The 21,212-nt window shown below is 41.2% G+C and overlaps 2 protein-coding genes across 10 annotated transcripts in view; one reads left to right on the top strand and one right to left on the bottom strand.

Moving 5' to 3' along the window:
* The window catches only part of CEP63 (centrosomal protein 63), a 57,806-nt gene extending 44,296 nt beyond the window's left edge, over positions 1-13,510 (bottom strand). For 2 of the 7 annotated variants that reach the window (XM_045791805.2, XM_045791811.2), the window contains exons 1-3: positions 12,932-13,223; positions 4,341-4,409; positions 3,038-3,215 (exon numbers count right to left, since the gene is read on the bottom strand). In XM_045791805.2, coding sequence (XP_045647761.2) covers positions 3,038-3,215; positions 4,341-4,409; positions 12,932-13,092 — 408 coding nt within the window. In that variant the 5' untranslated portion in view covers positions 13,093-13,223. The other 5 variants (XM_045791808.2, XM_045791806.2, XM_045791812.2 and 2 more) reach the window with 5 other exon arrangements.
* Positions 13,330-20,222, top strand: ANAPC13 (anaphase promoting complex subunit 13). 3 transcript variants are annotated; one of them, XM_045791814.2, is made up of 3 exons: positions 13,330-13,467; positions 15,970-16,095; positions 20,041-20,222. In XM_045791814.2, exons 2-3 carry the CDS (start codon positions 15,997-15,999, stop codon positions 20,164-20,166), a joined length of 225 nt encoding a protein of 74 aa, XP_045647770.1. In that variant the 5' UTR covers positions 13,330-13,467; positions 15,970-15,996; the 3' UTR covers positions 20,167-20,222. The 3 variants fall into 3 exon arrangements, with proteins under 3 accessions (XP_045647770.1, XP_045647771.1, XP_045647772.1); XM_045791815.2 differs by lacking the exon at positions 13,330-13,467 and adding an exon at positions 13,697-13,826; XM_045791816.2 differs by lacking the exon at positions 13,330-13,467 and adding an exon at positions 13,901-14,044.
* The last annotated feature ends 990 nt before the right edge of the window (positions 20,223-21,212 follow it).

Genomic DNA, 21,212 nt, shown 5'->3' with positions numbered 1-21,212 from the left:
TAACTCATATCAAAGTAGATTATGAATGTGTTAATACCAACACAATTTCACAGAAGAACTCTATGGGATAGATTTCCATTACTAGCATTTGGTAAAAGCACTTTACTTCTAGAAACTTAATCAACTTTCAGCAACCCAATCAATGAAGCAGTAAATTGACCAGACAGCTACAATTCTAAATTTCTTTTATGTCCCCAGGCCAAAATTGTAATCTTCAGATCCTTACCATGGAACCTATCCATTCAATCCCTTTAATTTCTTTTTAAAGTATTAAGTAATGGCAGTAATGTCCTTGACATCAAAACTAAGCTACAGGAGTAAGTTTAAACAGCCTCAGAGTGACTAAATATTCTCATAATCACACACATGGGAATTTCCTTAATGGGTTTCTAACAAAATAAACGACTTAGATATCTATATATACATACGGTGTTTTTCTTAGCTAGGAAACTATAATCACTTTAACTTACTAAACAAAACTACTTTTGTTTTGCCCCTGGAGAAATAAAGAAGTGGTAGCTAAAGTAGCTTACCAGACAAGGAGCACTGACCCTACCTAATTTACAATGTTTAAAAAAATCAAATAGGATTATCATTGCACGTACTTTTTTACCACCTTCTACATCTTTTCATGAGGTATAATTTTAAAATACATTCTTTTTTTTTTTTAAAGATTTTATTTATTTGACAGAGAGAGACACAGCGAGAGAGGGAACACAAGCAGGGGGAGTGGGAGAGGGAGAAGCAGGCTTCCCGCTGAGCAGGGAGCCTGATATGGGGCTTGATCCCAGGACCCTAGGATCACGACCTGAGCCGAAGGCAGATGCTTAACAACTGAGCCACCCAGGCGCCCCTAAAATACATTCTTAAAGGTCTACTCAAATTTTCACAGAAAACTGAATTTGACATGGCCAATATTACTCTGTACTGCTTTGACGGAAAGTGCAAATGGCCACCCACTGAGAGATTCCCTTGACAAGCCTAAAATACTTTTTATCAAGCCTCATTCTTTCCTTGTTACATGAAACATTTCTAAAATGACACTCTTGCTAGGCGTCATTAAAAACATCACAATGTCAGTGTGTACACTCATGGAAATGTTCCCAAGTAAGCTGAGTAACAGCACTAATATGTGGTGATCCTACTGGTAGGAAAGTCCGGCAGAGTGGGGCTTGGGACCGGGGCCTCCCAACAACTTTTCCAATCCTCACATGGACATTCATGCCAGATATTTAGAATTAATTCTTGGGCCTAGAAGTGCTTTCTGCTGGGGTGCCTGGGTGGCTCAGTCATTAAGCGTCTGCCTTTGGCTCAGGGCGTGATCCCAGAGGCCTAGGATCGAGCCCCACATTGGGCTCCCTGCTCTGCTGGGAGCCTGCTTCTTCCTCTCCCATTCCCTGTACTTGTGTTCCCTCTCTCGCTGGCTGTCTCTCTCTCTGTCAAATAAATAAATAAAATCTTAAAAAAAAAAAAGTGCTTTCTGCTTCCCTTCCAATATTCCATGTTCTTCTTTTTACTGTACCAGCTAAACTGTGAGAAATCAATCAGCATATTAGTAAAATTTTCCCCCAAATCACCAATAACTAGTGGTGGTGGGACAGCAAGTAATTTTTATTTTTCTCTTTTCTTTCTTTTCCCCCAATTTTTAACAAGGGCAAATAAAAAATTTTTAAAGGTCTTTCTGAATTTTATTTTAAATTGAACCCAAAGAGGCAAATTATTGAATTTTAGGCATAACTTTTTTACCCTAGCCATTTAATGAGGCCAAAAACAACATTCACTAAACTCAGTCAATGTTAATACATGCATGTAATAGGATGACAGCTATACAAAGATCATGTGACACCCTTTACATTTTCTTTCTTTTTTTTTTTCTAAAGATTTTATTTATTTATTTGACAGAGAGAGAGTAAGCACAAGCACGGGGACCAGCAGGCAGAGGGAGAAGCAGGCTCCCTGCTGAGCAAGGAGCCCAATATGGGGCTCGATCCCAGGACTCCAGGATCATGACCTGAGCCCAAGGCAGATGCTTAACCGACTGAGCCACCCAGGCACCCCACCCTTTACATTTTCTTAAAGAAGTTATGCATTGTATGTGACCAAGGTAATGTGATCCTTGAAATAAATATTAATATTCTTATGTGTTTTCACAATGAATTCTTCTCCTAAAAGAAACCATCATAAGTAAAAGATAATACAGAAACTCACTTGACACACAAATGCTTTCTTCAACAAATATTTAAGAAACATGCTTAGGAATGCAAACTGGTGTAGCCACTCTGGAAAACAGCATGGAGGTTCCTCAAAAAGTTAAAAATAAAGCTACCCTATGACCCAACAATTGCACTACTACGTATTTATCCAAAGGACACAAACGTAGTGATTCAAAAGGGGCACATGCACCCCAACATTTATAGCCACAATGTCCACAAGAGTCAAAATATGGGAAGAGCCCAGATGTCCATTGACAGATGAATGGATAAAGAAGATGTGATATATGTATGTGTATACACACACACACACACACACACACACACACACACACACACACACAATGGAATATTACTCAGCCATCAAAAAGAATGAAATCTTGCCATTTGCAACAATGTGGATGGAACTAGAGGGCATTATGCTAAGCAAAATAAGTCAGTTAGAGAAACACAAATACCATATGATTTCACTCATATGTGTAATTTAAGAAACAAAACAGATAAACATAGGGGAAGGGAAGGAAAAAAAATAAGATGAAAATTGAGAGGGAGGAAAACCATAAGAGACTCTTAATCATAGGAAACAAAGTGAGTGTTGCTGGAGGGGGATAAGGTAATTGGATGATGGGCATTAAAGTGGGTACGTGATGTAATGAGCACTAGGTGTTATATGTAACTGATGAATCACTAAATTCTATCCCTGAAACTAGTAATACAGTACATGTTAACTAAACCAAATTTAAATAAAGAATTTTTTAAAAAGAAACATATTTAATATAAAAGCCAAGGCCAAAATGTCAAAAAGAAGAGTCAATCAACAGCTTTACCTCTTTGTGCTTCATATCTAACTGACCCCTAAGGGCCTTAAGTTCTCGTTCACGGATGTCCAGGCAAGTTTCGAGAGCATGTGTCTGCCCTTCCCATTCAGATTTTTTATGAGCCACCATTATGTCAATCTGTTTCATGAGCTCTTGTAGTTCTGCTTCACAGGATGTCAAAAATCCCCTGTAAATAAGAACATATGCCCATGACTTTTTCTCTTTCACATGTAAAAATATAGCAGAGGTAAACCCAGCTGAGGTGGAATGACGTCAGTAAAGAAATTATTAGAGGAGTGCCTGGGTGGCTCAGTCGTTAAGCGTCTGCCTTCGGCTCAGGGCGTGATCCCAGAGTCCTGGGATCAAGCCCCGCATCAGGCTCCCTGCTCCACTGATAGCCTGCTTCTTCCTCTCCCACTCCCCCTGCTCGTGTTCCCTCTCTCACTGGCTGTCTCTCTCTCTGTCAAATAAATAAATAAAATCTAAAAAAAAAAAAATTATTAGAGACAAAGAAAAGAATTTCCGAGCTATTCCTTTTAATGTTCATATTAAGGTGATTACTTAATCCACTGCATATTTTGCCTTCCTCTCATAGCCAACCCTGAAGCCTAAGTCATTTGGTCAAACACGAGACCGATGTTTAAGTCCAGCTTGTGAGGGAGGCTTCCACAACCAACAACTAGCTCTTGTGCAATGTTTTAGGAAAGCACCCAGGGAGAACGCAGGCAAGCTTGTCACATTCTTAGCTAACCAAAATAAAAAGCCTTGGAAGTGAGTAGGCTACTGGGAAAATGACAATACAGTTTTAAGAGCTGTTTCAGGAAATTCATCCTTGAGCCGGATTTATTTCAACTATTTCTTCCTACCTTATTATTAGAAACTTACTGCAACCAATCTTATTGTAAACTGACTGATGTCCTTGACAGTTACAGGAGATGCCAGATATCACAGTGGCAGAAAAAGAAGTAAACACAGATGTACTGGATTCAAATAGGTTTCCAGAAAGCTGTAGCTAGGAAGGCTTAAATACTTTTTTATAAAAGCATTTGTTCAGTGTACAAAACTTCTGAACTACTACTTTTGCTTTAAAGAAGAGAAACCTGAGAGTGGGATGAAAGCAAGTGGCCAGCTCTACATTGCTGAGATGAGTCAAACACCCTAAAGAGAGATGCTGTCCACAGACAGGACGTGGATCAGCTGAGCTTCCGCTCAGCACTTTCGCTTCTATACCCAAAGCACAAAATGGTCAGAGGCATAACTTGGATATGCTTTTTAAACTCAGTGAGAAGCATAAGGCGAAAAGCGAACTTACCCTTCATGTCCCCGATTTTGTATTCCTTCCAACAAAGCCTCCATCGCCAAATCCCCTTTGTTTCGGCAACTGAGAAAGCAAAAAAATAAAAAAAATAAAAAAAAAAAATCAGTCTGGAGAAAATACATTTTTTAAGTTCTAACATTCCAACTTACAAACCTAAGAATGTGAAAGCGTACAATAACAAATAACAATGAGAAAATGCAGCACTTGATAGGATGGCTGCAGAAGTAGTCAAGGAACATCACTTCAAGAAATATTCAAACCAAATACATCTCAGGCTAAAAGAAAATAACTTATAATGATCCGAATTGCTGCTGATACTCTCCCCACATGATAGAGATCATACCTCATTGTTGTATCCCTGTGAACCAGGGGGGCTAGAAGCAGAGGGACAATGACACAAAGCCTCTCACAAAACAAGGGGAAGTAATTAGGGGTCACACACATCAGAGGAAAAGTATAATTATTTTTTTAAAGAGATATTATAAAAAGGTTAAATGTCCTGAGCTTGAACTCCTTGGTCCATCACGGGAGATCTTACCACACCTGTCAGACGACAGGCCTGTGAAGCTTCCTACAACACTCTCTCTCCCTCCACGGCAGCTATATGGGCCCTCGCTCCTCTGTACCTCCCGGCTGCTAGTCCCTAACAGGCTCTTTCACAGGCGTTACACCACCCTGGGAATGAGGTTTTTGCATACCCTTTTTCCTTATTTTTCAGCCCTCAAGGACAGAAATCTAATTTTATTCACCTCTGCAGCTCAAGAGCTTAGTGTAGCATTTCAGTATAGCACATGTTAGATGTTTTTGGCTGAACTTATCACAATTCCCCTCCCTTTTCCCTATCCCTTTGTGCAAGCTGGTCATAGAGAAGTGTCTAGTAGAGAAGGGAAGGAGACAGAACAGACTGCCATAGAAAGGGAAAGACACACCATAAAGAAAGGAAGGTGAGGAGGAGAGGTGAAAGATTACCTTTCAATTTGGAAATGCCAATGAAAAGTACCCGTTGGTGGTTTCTCACCTCTACAACATGTTAACCAATGTCAAACTACTTCTCACTCCTGAGACACTGCTTTTTTCCTTAAGCCTTCAAAGGCTCAGCCCCGAATTAGTCTTTAGGTAATTCTCAAAAGCTGTGGTGGGGGGTTCTACCCCTTTGTCCTATTGCCTCGTTTAAAAATTACAATGCTCTGGAAGGGGATTCCTTCATTTAACAGAGAATTCAGTGTTGTACTAACCACCAGATACACAGTGATGAAAGACATGCTCCTTTTCAAGGAATTAATAGTCCAGTATGGGAAAGAAAAAATTAACCAAAATGTTTCCCCAGTATGATAAATGCAGTGACAGAGGCGAGGACAGGGTGTCCTGGAGACACAGAGGAGAATGGAAGACTGGAAAATACAACCACTGCACACTATCTGCATCCATTTCTGAAGTTACTAACAGGAGTATTCAATTATTTGTGCACAAATATGGCAGAGAGGCTTTTCCTCCAGTTGGCTTATCCTTCACATTACACCAACATTAAATAAAATAAAAACCTAAAGAAAGAGGTTTTCATGTTCTAATCCACTTTCTTTCAAACCATGATATGGTCGATTACAGCACAATCCAGATTCCATGTCTTATTCCACTCTGGGGAGCTGCGAGGCAGTGCACAGCTCACACAGTACCATGTGGATGAAAACCCAGGAGAGAATCCTGCTCTGCAAATAAGTAGCTTTGTGTCCTTGGACTTCAGTTGTTACATCTGTAAAATGAGCAGTATGAACTGTAGTCCGCAAGGCTTCATGGCATTCTAGCAGCCAATTAAGCGTCCACTGTAAAGAGCATGCTTTTGCCTACTGTACATGGATACTTATTAAATCTGTAAGAAAGTGCTATTCCTAAGGACAGGCTACTATAGCCATCAAAACTATCATCAGTAAAATTATACTTCTTTAGGTCACTTCATTCTTAAACATTTATTTAGCGATACAAATTAGTAACACACATTTAGTAATATATATTAATATATTTTCTAGATGACATTATAATTAGCAATGTTTATGACAGAAGGTAACGGTCACTGAGTGCGCAACTGTTCTGCCACTGTCTAATTCGTTCTTCACAACACTCATAAATGATAGACACAATTACTTTGAGGAAACTGAGGCTTAGAGGGTTAAATAAGTTGACTACAGTAAACCACACATTATAGTCATAAAATCACACCTAAGCGGTGACTCCCAAGTCCTAACCAATGTGCAATCTTCCTAAATTTTACAGGATTCCAGATCCTAAAATACCTTCATATTTTCTTTTGGTTTAATAGTGTCTTCTTAGCAATAAATGAAACCAAACCAAAAAGTCTGGGAATAGGAAAAAATGCAAACTCACCATCATGGACACCAGAGGGCAGTAACACAATAGTGAAAATAGTCCAGTCTTGGGAAATTGCCATTTCAGAAGTAAAAATAATGGTCTAAGACTAAAACAAAGAGATCTCTGTTTTTAAAAAAATGGGGGGGGGGGGGGTAGCAACATTCTCTCCAGAAAATAATCTTACTAATGTGTAATGTGTTTCTTTACCAATACCTTCACCATTGTTTGAATAGCTGCCAAACACCATCAGTTCTCATTCCTTAGGATCAGGTAAACAGCAAGGGCTCAGATTTTCTGTGGACTTTTCTCATCTGAGTTTCTCATAGCTACATCACCGATTCCTTCCTAACCACACTGAGCCTCATTCAACTCTATGTACTATGTCACTCTGCTCTCTTCTTTTGCCTCTGCCATGTAATAATTATGTAAAGTTACATATTCTTTGTTCATAATAATAAATGTAAATTTACTCACTGTTTGATAATCTACTACTAATGTGGCTACATAAAAACTGTGTATCTCTACAATTGTCATTTCTGTAGTCAAACCGAGACATCAACATATATGTTATTAATTATAACTCTCCTTTTAAGTTATTTATTATAACTCTCCTTTGGAATGAAGACTGTTTTAAATCAGTGAAATCTAGAATAAGAGGGTTAAAGAGAATATAAGGTGGGAAGCAGGGAAAACACACTTTAAATCTTAGTGGAAAAAGAATACAGATATCTAATAATAGACAAAGCTTTGAAATTCATTAGCATATTGGAACTTAAGAGCTAGAAAGGATCTGAAGGCCTCCCTTTAACCTCATTTTACAGATCAGGAAAAATATTCTGAGTATACACCCATGATCAAAATGGGACACAGAAAGAAAGTAATAACTCTGGATAGAATTATGAATTAATGTGTACTAATAGAAGGGATATGCCTACACCAAGTCTCATTTAAAGGAGGGTAACGATGCTCTGTCCCTTACCTGTCTTGGCATTACTATGATTACAAAGATCTATGGCTCTGTCAGATTTACTATGGTTGATAAACTGGCTGCTCCAATAAACAATATAATTTACCACTGCCCAGAAAGTTTTCTACTTAAACTTAAGGGGGGGAAAATCACACATAAAGTATCAAAGAAATTTTCCAAAATAAAAGTGGAATTTTGAAACACTGATCAAACAATGACTCAAAATCCAGAAAGAATAAGGAGAAAGACTGAGAAATCAAAGTACATAAAAATACACTTTTAATGGGAAAAATACCATAAGCAGAGTCTAAAGACAACAGTATTTGAAAGTTTTATCAGGAAGGGTTAATTATCCAAATATGTAAAAAGTGTCTAAAAATTGAGGTGGAAGGGGTGCCAGGGTGGCACAGTCAGTTAAGCACCCAACTCCTGGTTTCAGCTCAGGTCATGATCTCATGATCTCCCACGTCTGGCTCTGCACTCAGTGCGGAGTCTGCTTGAGTTTCTCTCTCCCTTTCCCTCTGCTCCTCCCCCTAGCTTGCTCTCTCTCTCTCTCTAAAATAAATAAATGAAGCTTAAAAAAATAATAATGAAATAAAGATAAAAACTGAGGGGGGAGAAAAGGAATCTATAGAAAAATGGGCAGAAGATATGAACGAGCAGTTCACAGAAAAAGAAATGCAAATGACCTTTAAACATATGAGAAGATCAGCATTATTTACTATAGCCAAAATACGGAAGCCGCCCAGGTGTCCAACAATTGATGAATGGATAAAGAAGAGGCGAGACAGATAGATATAGATACAAATATGAATTATATTTATAAAATACAGATATAATCTGTATATCTATACTATATATAGATATCTATAACATAATCTCTGTGCATATATGTATATATATATACTCATATATATAACTCCATGGATACATACATATGATGGAATATTACTCAGCCATAAAAAGAGAATGAAATCTTGCCATTTGCAATGACACGGATGGAGCTAGAAAGTATAATGAATATAATGCTAAGTAAAATAAGTTAGTCAGAGAAAGACAAATACCATATGATTTTACTCATATATTTAAGAAACAAAACAAATGAGCAAAGGGAAAAAAATACAGAAAGAGAGACACAAATGAAGAAACAGACTCTTAACTATAGAGAACAAACTGCTGGTTACCAGAGGGAGGTAGGTGGAGGGATGGGTGAAATAGGTGATGGGGATTAAGGGGTGCACTCGTGATGAACACTGGGTGATGTATGGAATTGTTGAATCACTACATTGTACACCTGAAACTAATAAAATACTGTGTGTTAACTAACTGGAATTAAAATAAAAAATTAAAATTAATTAAGTTAAAACACGCACAACAAAACATATGAAAAGATGCTCTATCTTGCTCACAAAAAGAAATTTAAAATACAGCAAGTTACACTTTCTTCTATACTTAGATTAACCAAAACTCAAAAGTTTGACAATATACTCTTATGACAGAGTATATTTATGAGAAAATGGGCACTCACACCCATTGTAGGCAGGAATGGAAAATGGTACAATTTCTATAGAGATTTTGGCAAGAATAGCAACTAAGAAATATGCCTTTTCCCTTTGATCCAACAATGACACTTCTAGGAAGCTATCCCAAACTCACATTGGCAAAAATACAAACTTACATATGCACAAGGACACACAGTACAGCACTATATGCAACAGTAGGACACAGCACAAATGCCTATCAACAGGGACTAGTTGAATATTCATCCACCAGTGGAATATTATGAAGCTGTAAAAGCAGACAACATACTTCGAAGGAGGATCTACAAGGCGTATACTACTAGGGGGTAAAAGCAAGTAGATAATGCATTTGTTTTTACGGAAGGATAAACCCAAAGCTAGTAAATAGGATACCTGTAAGAAAGGAAACTAGGGGCGCCTGGGTGCCTCAGTCGGTTAAGCATCTGCCTTCAGCTCAGGTCATGATCCCAAAGTCCTGGGATCAAGTCCCGCATTGGGCTCCCTGCTCAGCAGGGAGTCTGCTTCTCCTTCTTCCCCTTCCCACTGCTGGTCCTCTCTCTCTCTCTCAAAATAAATAAATAAAATCTTTTTTTAAAAAAGGAAGAAAGGGAAGTAGGGTGAAAAAAAGAGGAATGACCACTAAACTTGTCTGGATATCTGTGTTTTATAGTACTAGTTTTATGCTAATGTTTTACATATAATAGATCCAAATGGAAAAAAAAAAGCAGTATGGAAAAATTGGAAATAAAATGAAACAAATCAACTAGATACCAAGGTGGCAAACTAACCATATAACAAAATGTTTCACATGCCTTTAAAATACAATAATTCTACTGTACATATCCCAAGTGGGATATATACTAAAGATAAAAAAGAACTGCAAAGAAATCTTAAACACTATTCAGGAATCATATTGTTAATAATAAAATTGGTACAATTAATTTGAAGTCACTATATATAATATAGAATAAGAAAAAAATTATGTTAATGATATCAGGTTTCAAGATTTTCAGCAACACAAAGAAACACAAATATAAAAACAAATACAAAAAATTAAGTTAAAATGTAAATATCAGTGTGAATTCTGTATATTTGTTTAAAAATAAATACATTTCCTAACTCTGACCACTGTAAATCCTAGAACCATTGACTAACCTAGCAATACAAGCACCTCTAGCACCCAGACTGTGGTCTCTAAATACCATATCCAACCCAAAGGAACCAGGCTTTTTGGTGGCCATTAATGTATAAATGAGGGAGGAACATGTTTTACCAGAAAATAGGGAAATTGATTATCAAAGAGTACTGGTCATATCAGGATGGACAGGAGCCAACTTAAAGGGGATGCCACTGACCAAAGGCAGGACAACTTCAGTATTTAACAACAACAACGAAGGACTGCAATAAGTTTTAACGGTTTAAATACTCAAGTCCATGATGATTTAAAAAAAAAAAAAAAAAGGCAAAAACCCTCATGGTTACCTTTGGAGGTTGCTAGGCCACCGCCTCATTACTATAGTCTAAAAATAGAGGGAAAGAAGCATTTTTCTTGTCTTTGCTGTACAAACTATATTTTAAATAGCTGAAGGCCGTCAAATAGCTGGTGGGGTAGAGTTCTTCTTTATAAAAGATTTCCAGCTGATAAATAGTGAAGGAATGATAGGATTAGAAAATCACCATTCTGCAACCCCTAATGCAATAATGGATATAGGCAATCTAAATCCATAAAAAGATTTCACCGTTAAGTGAAAAACTCATGGTGAATTTCAGGATGGATGGACTTGGCTAACAATACCTGAACCTATCGTACTGCTCAATCTTAACACAAGAGAGACAACTCAGACATTTCACACCTCTCTGATAATCAATGCAATAGATTATCTACTGCACCACCTAGGAAATCTTCTTGACCCCCACAAAAAAAAAAAAAATTTTTTTTAAAAATTAAGGTTAAATCTGATCTTCTAGATCAGCGCTAGTCAACAGAACTTTCTGCAATTATTGAAATATTTTATGTCTGGACCATTTAGAGGGTAGCCACCAGGCACCTGTGACTATTGGGTACTTGAAATGTGGCTAATAAAACTAGGGAACTGAATTTTTAGTTTTATTTCATTTTAATTAATTTAAATAGCCAGAGCTGGCTGGTGGCTATTATAGTGGACAGTGCAATTCTAGATCTAAATACTGGTTTAAAGGGAAACTATGTACATGTTAAAAGGATGTCATGCAGATGCAATCAGCTAAATCTAGAATATTGAGGGGGAAAAGGGACACAAGGGAACTGCTCTATTAAAAAGATTTAAACGATGTATCAACCAAATAAAACATGTGGACCTCTCCAGGATTTTGAGCCAAACAAGCTAACTGTAAAAAGTCATTTAAGGGACAGTTGGGGAAATCTGAACCTAGACTGAATACTGACATGGAATTTTTATAAATTTTCATAGGTGTGATGATAGTAATGTAGTTTTGTAAAACCTAAAAAGCAAATTTAGCTTTCAGAGAAAAAAAAAACCCAACATAAAAATAAATTCAATCCCTGCAACCGATGTTCATGTTGGCTTCAGATAAATTTCAAATCAAGTTGACTTTTTTTTTAAGTAGGTAACTGGGGGTACCTGGGGGATTCAGATGGTTAAGAAGGTAACTCTGATGGAGTGGATTACTGATGCTGTCAGAGCTGGCTACCACTACTACATAAATGAGAAAGGGAAGGACAAAGCAAAGGTCTTCTACCTTCTAACGGGAGGAAAATGGCACATTACAATTAACATACACATTTATTAGAAATAATTTTTAAAACCTGAGTCTACACACATTTAAGAGCAGTGTGAATGTCTAAATGTTTATGAACCTCTAACCCATTTTAATTTCATTTTTACTATACTGATCACTGATAGTGATATAGTCAAAGGGCAAGAAGTTGATACAAATCTAAAGGTGGCACCGCACTCCAAATAAGAAAATACACTTTATTATATCATTAAGCTACAGCTAAGTATAAATGTAAATATTTGAAAGTAACATGTAGATGATCCTTATTATGACTTCCTCTTCACATCTATAAAATAAAATGAAATGCAAGCCTGTGGTGATCTCTAGAACAGCAGTGTATCTACCCTACAATACAGCTTTATTAAAGGAATGAAATAACTTAAGGAATCGGATGTAAGGCTCAACGAAAACTACATCGTGCAAATAAGGGTACTCTATAAATGAAGACTAGTCACTGACAGCAGACTCGTTTTTACTCTGATGTAAGGAACGTTAAGAAAAACACTGAGCCTTGATTTACTGTCCTCGAATATCTTCACGATTCAAGTGCTCCTAAGAATCTGTCCCTTCTAAACACTGTCTATCATTTATTTCCCACCCCTGATTTGCATGGAGCAATCCGTAAACTCGGGGTTTCCCAACGTCTTCAGTCCTTCACGACTTCTGCCACGTTTCCGTACCTCTTGTACTAACATTAACTCATGTTTTAAGAATTGCTAAAATTCCCCCCATAAGTGAACCGGCATCACGTGCCGTCAATGGCCTAAGTCACAACAATGCTGGGAAGCTAACCAGATATGGCAGCCTAGCCGGGAGGGCTGTGCCGGGGGTCCCTCCTCTGCAAAGGAAGAGCGGCCCGCAGCTGGCTCCGCCGCGGAAGACGAGGATTCGGCGGCAGCTGCTCGCCCCCCCCGCCGCCCTCCCGCCGGCCCGGCCTCTGGGGAGGGGCTGACCACCTGGCTGGCCCGGACGGCGCGCCGGGCAAGGCCATATCCGCCTTCGCGGGTCCGCAGGGCGTACGCGGGGAGGCCGACGGGCGGGGCGCCGTAGCGGACCCGGGTCGGAGAGGGCGAGCCTGGTGGCCAGCGGGCTGCTGCGGAGGCCGGCCCCGGGCCATACGGCCGCGCAGCCCGCGGCGCCACCGCAGCCAGGGCTGCCTCCGGACCAGGACACGCCCGCCCCTCGCCTGTCCACCGGGCGCCCATGCGGTTACTGGGCCGCCACGAGCGCGCCCCCGAGCCTTCCCGCCGTTACCTCCGGCCGGGGGCGCGCACGCGCGTCACCGCCGACCCGACGTCCAGCCTCCGTCGTAGCCACGTTCGCCCCGCCCCCTGCCCCCTCATTTTTAATTGAAGTAGCGTCCTCCCAGACCTCCCCTCCGCTCAAGACAATGGGCTCACCCACATCCGGGGACCGGTGAGAAAGGCGCGCGGGTCACGTGACGCCGACAGGGGGCCCTGTGGCAGCGGGTGCGGCGCTGGGTCCGGCGCGGGTAAGGCTTTCCTGCGCCTTTTAGTCTCGCTTTTGGAGGGACGCGGACGTGTTGGTTCCTCAGCGTCGCCCTGTCCCAGCTCCCGTCAGTGGAGGCCGATGTCTTCCTTCATCTTCACAACCCGTTTCTTTTCCAAAGCACGCCGTGGAGGGTGGAAAGGCACTTGCGTGGCGTTTCTGGCCCTCCCCCGCTTCCACATTTGGTATATCCAGCCGGAAACCGGGCTTGGGACGGCCCCACGCCTGTGTACGGATGGTGGTGGCCTGCGAGGGTCAATTCTAGCGAGGGAGAAGGCCGTCAGGTTTAGTGCACGTAACTGCGTGTTTGCAGAACTGGAAAGCACGGGAATAGGATGACAGGTGCCGCTGCTCCGGGGAACACACGCACCGCGGGTCTGGAAAAACCATGTAATGGGCAGTGTGACAAGTTTCCAGTTGGGAGCATTCGCTGTGCCCAGGGAACTAAGGGACCCCAGGAAGGACGGGTACCGTGCTCCCCCTGGGTCTAGGAGCAGACCGCCTGCGGGAGATGACCTGGGAGCCAAGTTTTTTAACTTAACATCGGAACTGTTACATGTGTAAGAAAAATTTACTCAGGAAGGTAGTAGTGTTTCATTCTGTGGAGACTGGCAAGTCCTTGGGACAGTGGCCGTGTCCTGGATGTTGCTTGTCTTGATGCTTTCCACACTTCCAGCCCCTGAAGAGTGAAGGCACCTTAGTGCCTGACTCTGGAAATGAGATGTTGACCAAATGAGCTGACACCAGTGTTGAGTTTGGAAGGAAAATAGGCGTTAGTGAGGGGGAAAGAAAGGCTTTTAGGTGCAAAGGCTGGAAAGTATGGCAGGGTTAGTGGTGTTTGGAAGAGAGTGAAAAAAGATTGAGGTCAAATTTGGGAAGATGTGCTACAAAAGCACATCTTTGGGAAAAAGTCTGCAAAATTTACACATAATAATTGTAGACACTGATACCTGAGTAATGTTACAAAGACTACCTGACTTGTTAGGTGGATCATAAAGACAAGAAGGAAACGTTCATGGGCAGAATGCTTAGCGAAGCTGGAGTGATTTGAAAAAACTTTACAGAAAGGTGAAATCTGTGCGTGACTGGGAAAATTAGCCAGTTCTGATAACTGGGAAAATGAGGGTATCCCAGGGGACAGAGCGTCAGGGACAAAGGAGAGGCAGCAGGAAAAAGGGCTCTTGTGGGAGAGGGATTCCAAAAATATAACTGGAACTGTGTGTGCATTTCCTAAAGACAATATCCTTATACTTGTTTTGAGTTATCCACTGGGTAGTAGTGAATTCTTGAGTGAAACATCAAGGCTTCAGCGGTTTCACTGGTGACCGAAATAGCTGGGCACGTTCTGCTTCAGTTTTTCCTAGCTCTTTACCAAGGGGGAAAAAATCCTTCTCCCACCCCAACCTGTATAGTTATTACCCAGGCATTAGGGCTATCATGCAGTCATACTACTGGAGCCAAACATAGGTCTGTATGAAGAGGTGGAGCCCACCCCTAAAAATTATTCCTTTTATGAATGTTCATAGACTTAGAAACTAGGAGTTACTGGGAGTACCTTTGGTGCCATTGGCTTCCAGGCCATCAGGATGGCTGCTTTGTGGCAGGGAACACAGTATAGTGATAACCCATGATGAAGCAGCAGAGCCCAGACTAGGAAACAGGGAATCCAGAGATACCCTCCATGCTGGCTGCGGCTGTTTAGGAGAAAAAATGGAGAGTCATTCGTGGCAAGGAGCTGAGTAACATCTTGACCACTCGGTCCAGGCATTGAAGGGAGTACAGCATTAAAAATCAGAGGAAGGAACCCCAAAGGGAAGCAGAAATGAGCAGCAAGGGGTCCTGTTACTGTTGTTCACCTGGAGGTGCTCCTTTCAGAACTCGGATTGGGCACTATTTTAAGAAAGCAGGCAGTTTCCTTTACAAATTCGGCTAAGGATTTCTTTCAGCTCTGTAGCTGATCACTTTGCGTAGCCCAGTTCAGTATCTCTGTACGTTCATTTAGCTCCTATGCTTAGGAATGCTAATATTAAAGCTGAGGCAGGTAGAGACTTTTGTAAAAAATAGTGCAGGAGAAGGCTAAAGGGGGCAGAGAGGAAACTTGCTTATTAAATAGGATTCATCAAAGGCATCCTGAACAGGGAAAGGTGGATATGCAAATTAGAAGAGAAAAGCAACATTCTAGGTACACTGTGGCCTTGTACACAAGGCCTCTGTCACACTGTGACACTGGTCTGTCAACTAGGCTGTGTCTGCTGTCCTGTATGTGTTGTAAAGTATCATGGTGGGAAAAGGGATGGGCAGTAGGGAGAGACTGTGGTCTTAGAAGTAGGTTGTCACCTGACCCAGATGAGAAGATGAGTCTTTCCCATTTCCCAGCGTGATGTTATACCAAAAGTTACAGGCTAAAAAGCCTGGGGAATCCTAATGCTAGATTACATCACCTCCTCAGTCTTCATGCTTAAGAAATAACCTCTTTGGCTTACAGATCTGACAAGATCAAAGCTGCAGGAGAATGGACAGTGAGGTACAGAGAGATGGAAGGATCTTGGATTTGATTGACGATGCTTGGCGAGAAGACAAGCTGCCCTATGAGGATGTTGCAATACCACTGGTAGGCTCTAATTTGTGCCAAGGATGGTGGGGTAAAGGTATGATCTGGTGAGCCCTAGTAGAAATAGGATGTCAATGGACAAATAAACCAGTAGGGCAAAGAAATCAAAGCTGTGGAGTCCTCTAACTCTAGAAGACACTGGATAGTATGACTTTTTATTTGAAGATAACTGTGGTTCAGAGAGCTGATAAGATGAGCTCAGTTAGGGGTCATGCCAGGAGTGGACTCACAACTTCTGAGCCATGTTCTGTCTGCTACACCAAAGCTAGTAAACCGGATGATGAGAGTTCAATGTACAAAAGATGGAGAGGAGCAAGAAGCAATGGCATTTACACTAGATTTCTTACTTGTCTACCTGTCGTTGATCATTTGCTATTTTTAGAGACATATTCTCGAAACACACACCTATCCTAGTTTCCCTGGAAAATGTTTGGAAGACATTTGGCTTTTCTTTTGCATTTAGACCAAAAGGGTCCTGGGACACTCTTTTCTTTCCCGATCTCTAGAGAACTTTCCTGCAGGGAGTTTGTTGAACCTCCTGTAATAAATGATCTAGAAGTTTTGCATTAATAAATGTTTATTTTAAATCCTATATGTCATAGAGGCCTAACAAAAAACAAGGAGAACAGACTTGGGACTGTTTTTCTTCAGAGCATGCCAAGTGCCCTGAGGAGAGTTGTTAATAAAATGCAGCTTCCAAGTAGACTGCTGCTGCTGCTGCTGCTGCTTACTGAGAAATGAAAATTCCACTCACCCACGTTTTCACTTATGACTAAGATATGATATTATGCTCAGTGAATAATACTTTTATCAGATAATAAGTCACAGCTTAGTTCAAGTTTACAAAAATAGTCAAAAGAGAGCGCACAATGAGAATTCTAGCTACCACTTACTCAATACCGGTTTTATGCCATGGACTGAGGTTGAAATTTGATATACGTTATCTCTAACCCTTGAAACACCCTTGCAAAGGTAGTGGTGCTATCTCCATTTTACAGCAAGGGAATAGGATCAGAGAGGGGAGCTTGTGCAAAGCTGGGTAGCTGGTAAGTTGGACTTCACACTTAGGTCTGTGTGAAGGCTCCAGATCCGGTCTCGTAAACTTTTGTTTTCTCACTTGACAGGCATTTCTTTGAAGCCTACATGTGCCATAAGACTATGTGAGCATAAGCTACAGTTCCTGCCCCTGGAGGTCTAGAGAGGCAACACATAGAAATAAGTATTATAATAATAAATGTTATAAGCCAGGTGGTGAATAGCTACCTAAGATAGGAGGTGGCTGATACCTGTTGAGCATCAGGAAAGGCTTAGAGAGAATGTAATATTTAAGCTGGTCATAGGGGAGGGGCCAGAAATTTAGTTGGGGTAGACAAGGGCACTCCAACAGATGGGACAGATGTGCAAAGGCTCAGAGTTTTGAAAGGCTTTGGGAGATGGTGAGACATTCACTGTGGATGGAGATTATATTTGTCATCTAAGGTAGGCAGAAAAGATGGGCTTGGACCAGATTTTGAGAGGAGTATATGATGCCATGCTTAGACTTCATTCTGAGGAATGCATGGTCTTCAGACTAGGAATCTGCCATTCTCAAATTTGTTTCAGAATGTGAATTCAGAAGCATGGTTAGGGAACGTGTGCCATGGAGAAAGGGGCGAGTGACAGGGCGGAGGGACCAGTGTGGAAGCGATCACAGTAGTATAGGCAGGGGGGAGGGTCTGAACAAAGGCACACTAGTGGAGGGGAACTGCTGAATTCTGGACAGGCTAATGGCAGGATTTGGGGACCACTGCTCTGGAAGAGTTGAGGGAGAAGGAAGTTTCCATGCTAACATCCAGGCTGTAGCCTGGCCTTCTTGTAATTCTGTGTCTTTTCCTGTGTCTCGTGACTCTCAGGGAATGTGTACTGGTTAGCTTTTGTTGCTGCCTAACAAATCACCCCCAAACAGAGTGACTTAAAACAACAGCTGTTTATCTCATGATTTTGTATCTCAGCTGAGAGGGTCTTCCAGTCTTTGCCAGCTCTGCTGACCCCTGCTGGACTTGCTGGTGTTCTGCAGTCAGTCGGCTGGCTAGCTGGAGGCTGGGGGATGAGCAGACTTGTCACATGTCTGGTAGGTGCCAGGTCAGCTGGGATGATGAGGTGATGAGGTCAAAGCCTCATTACCCAGCAGACTAGCCTAGACTGCACCTGGCTGTCTCAGGGTTCCAAGAGCAGCAGCAGAAGGGACTGTGAGGCTTCGTGGAGCTTAGCCAAGAACGGGCCCGCGGACACTGTGGCTGCTCTCTGCTAGCCAAAGCAAGTCACTTGGGCCAGTCCCAATCTGAAATTGGGGAAATGGGACCCTGCCTTTTTATGGGAGTAGCTGCCAAGAATTGAGGCCAATTTGCAGTAAACCATAATTGATCGTTGTGTTTATCATACCTTATGATACTTTGTGTTGGTTTCCAAGCACGTACACAATTTTTCATCTTGGCATTCAGTGTAAGAGACAGTAGTGACCAAATGAAAGATACTGTTTTAGAATATACACCACAGAGAGGCACCTGGGTGGCTCAGTTGGTTGAGTGTCCAACTCTTGGTTTTAGCTCAGGTCACAGTCTTGGGGTCCTGGGATCGAGTCCGGCATTGGGCTCCGGGCTCAGTGCACTCAGAGTCTGCTTGGGTGCACGCACACACACAAAGTCTCTCTCTCTCTCAAAATAAATAAATAAAATTTTTAAAAAATGAGTATATACCACAAATAAGATGAAATTAAGTTTGTCTGTCAATCAGATAATTCACTGACCAAGGACTTATTTGTGCTTTGTGAGCTATAAATAATTATTGGAACCAAACTTTCTCTTTAAGTTTGAATGTATGATTGCTTTACAGTAAATGATAGTTCTTTGCAATTTGTACAAATACGTTGTAAAACGTGTGTGGTTCAGATATATTTGTACATATTGTAAATCATTTTATATAGAACATGATTTTGAAGGAGAAAAACATTCATATACTGCAAATTGGAATCAGTGGGACATCGAAAGTCTCAATATTGAGTAACAGTTTGTGGCCCCCCAAAAAAGTATAAATTCAAATAATTGAAAAGAAATATATTGATATCCATAAATTCTGGTAGAAAGCAGAATCTTGGTAGTAATAAATTTGGATTTAAAATATAAGGAAACTACCACAAGTTCTCACCACACACTTAAACACAGAACTATATGAGGTGATGGCTGTGTTAACTAGCCTTATTGTGATGATCATTTCATAGTCTGTATACGTCAGATCATCGTGTGTACACCTTAAACTCACTCAGTGTTATATGTAAATTAAATCTCAAGCTGAGAAAAAAACTATTCCATACTAAGTGTGGCCCGTGGCTTACCATTCTAAGACAGTTGCTGGCAGGGGAGGAACCGGTCATTTGCTGGGATTTATGTTGCTGTGCTCTGTCACTAGGGGGACGTCTCACCTATTAGGTTACATTTTCAGTGCTCTCCACTCACCTCTGTAAGAATATAGGCATGCTAGGTAGAGGGTAGTTTTTTAAAAATACATTTCTTGTGCTTAAGGAATATTCCAGCAAATGTGGTATTCAATTAAAGCAGCTTCCCAAAAAAGGACTCCGTGTTGGGTCTTTTTAGTGATCCTAGCCTCTAGTAACAATAGCTATTCCTTGAGCATAAGCTGGCCGCCCACAGTGGTGAGCACTTGATCTCAGTTACCTCATTTAGTTTCATAGTTGTCCTCTGAGGTGATGGCTACTTTTTCCTCTCCTTGCCAAAGAGGAGACAAAAGGTCCAACTTTTTATCCTAGGTCTTTCTGTAAGATACATTTCTGTCAGTTATGCTGCCTATTTCTAAGAACGCACAGGCTTGAATCCTAAGTGCTCTTGAGTTGTAAGGGGTTTGTTAATGCGGAGCGTACCAGTGTTCTGAATGTCCATCGTACCTTTGCAGAATGAACTTCCTGAACCGGAACAGGACAATGGTGGCACCACAGAATCGGTTAAAGAACAAGAAATGAAGTGGACCGACTTGGCCTTACAGTATCTCCATGAGAATGTTCCCCCTATAGGAAACTAACACCTGGTTCCTTTTTCATGGACAGATTTTTGAAAAATACATAGATACAAAAAGTACTCTTTCGGTCTCCTCATTCAGATCTTGAAGTGATAAATCTACACTCAAAAATGTACACCCACCTAGTTTTTGTGACAGCGAAGTGCAATGTGAAAATACTCACCAGAATGAGAAACCGATTGAGACTTCTCAGGAATGCAGAGTATTTGGCCCTTTGAATCAAAAGTTCTTCATTCACTAGCTTGTGTTTAAATGTGACTGGTTCATTTGCCTTTCATTCTGGTTTTGCTTTATTGTCAGAGTTTAACACGTCCCAGCTACTTACCTGTGCCCTGTGACATAGGTGACTGAAGACATGCAAGGGACAGGCAAGGACAGAGAAGCCGGGTGTAAGGAGAGTGTTAACTTCTCACTTGCCTCCCTCTGAGCAGCACTCTGAGCTGTGGAGTAGAGCACCTGCAGGTGGGATGGATCTCTGGATAGCCCACTCACTGATTGCTGGGATTCCAGAATCCCCTGTGGCATTTTCAAGCTTTGGATAAATGCACAGATTAAAGATTATCTGGCAGGTACCTCTGCTTTCCTCAAGTTAATTAGGTGCCACTGGAAAGGACCTTTGGCTAGCTGGACTAGTTTTATCCAGTAACAAGATTTCATATTTTCACAGTCCTTTCAGATACGACGGAAACACCATGAAGCCTGTGTTCAGTTATACATATGTATAAGAACGCATATTTTGAGGGGCGCCTGGTTGACTCAGTTGTTTCAGGTCCGACTCTTGATTTCAGCTTAGGTTATGATTTCGGGGTCTTGGGATCGAGCCCCAGTTCGGGCTCCATGCTCAGCAGTCTGCTTAAGACTCTCTCTGCCCCTCCCCCCACTCACTCACTCTCCCTCCCTCTCTCAAAAAAAAAAAAAAAAACTACTTGTATTTTGAAAAACACATCCATGGACATTTGTCTTCTGGAATTATTTGCCCCTGTTAAGTGGTGTCTCTTGTTTTCTTACCTAGGCTGTGAACTGTGGGAAGAGGCCCTGACTTATATTTC

Source organism: Ursus americanus, chromosome 20 (genome assembly GCF_024610735.1).
Source record: "Ursus americanus isolate L20-20 chromosome 20, mUrsAme1.1.p, whole genome shotgun sequence".
NCBI classification, from domain to species: domain Eukaryota; kingdom Metazoa; phylum Chordata; class Mammalia; order Carnivora; family Ursidae; genus Ursus; species Ursus americanus.
This window is presented reverse-complemented; position numbering and strand designations above follow the sequence as displayed.

Excerpts from the sequence above, each read along its gene's own strand:
- ANAPC13 (XM_045791814.2), top strand. The coding sequence starts at position 15,997 with ATGGACAGTGAGGTACAGAGAGATGGAAGGATCTTGGATTTGATTGAC. Across the intron at positions 16,096-20,040 it reads AGGATGTTGCAATACCACTG|AATGAACTTCCTGAACCGGA; the intron begins GTAGGCTCTAAT and ends GTACCTTTGCAG.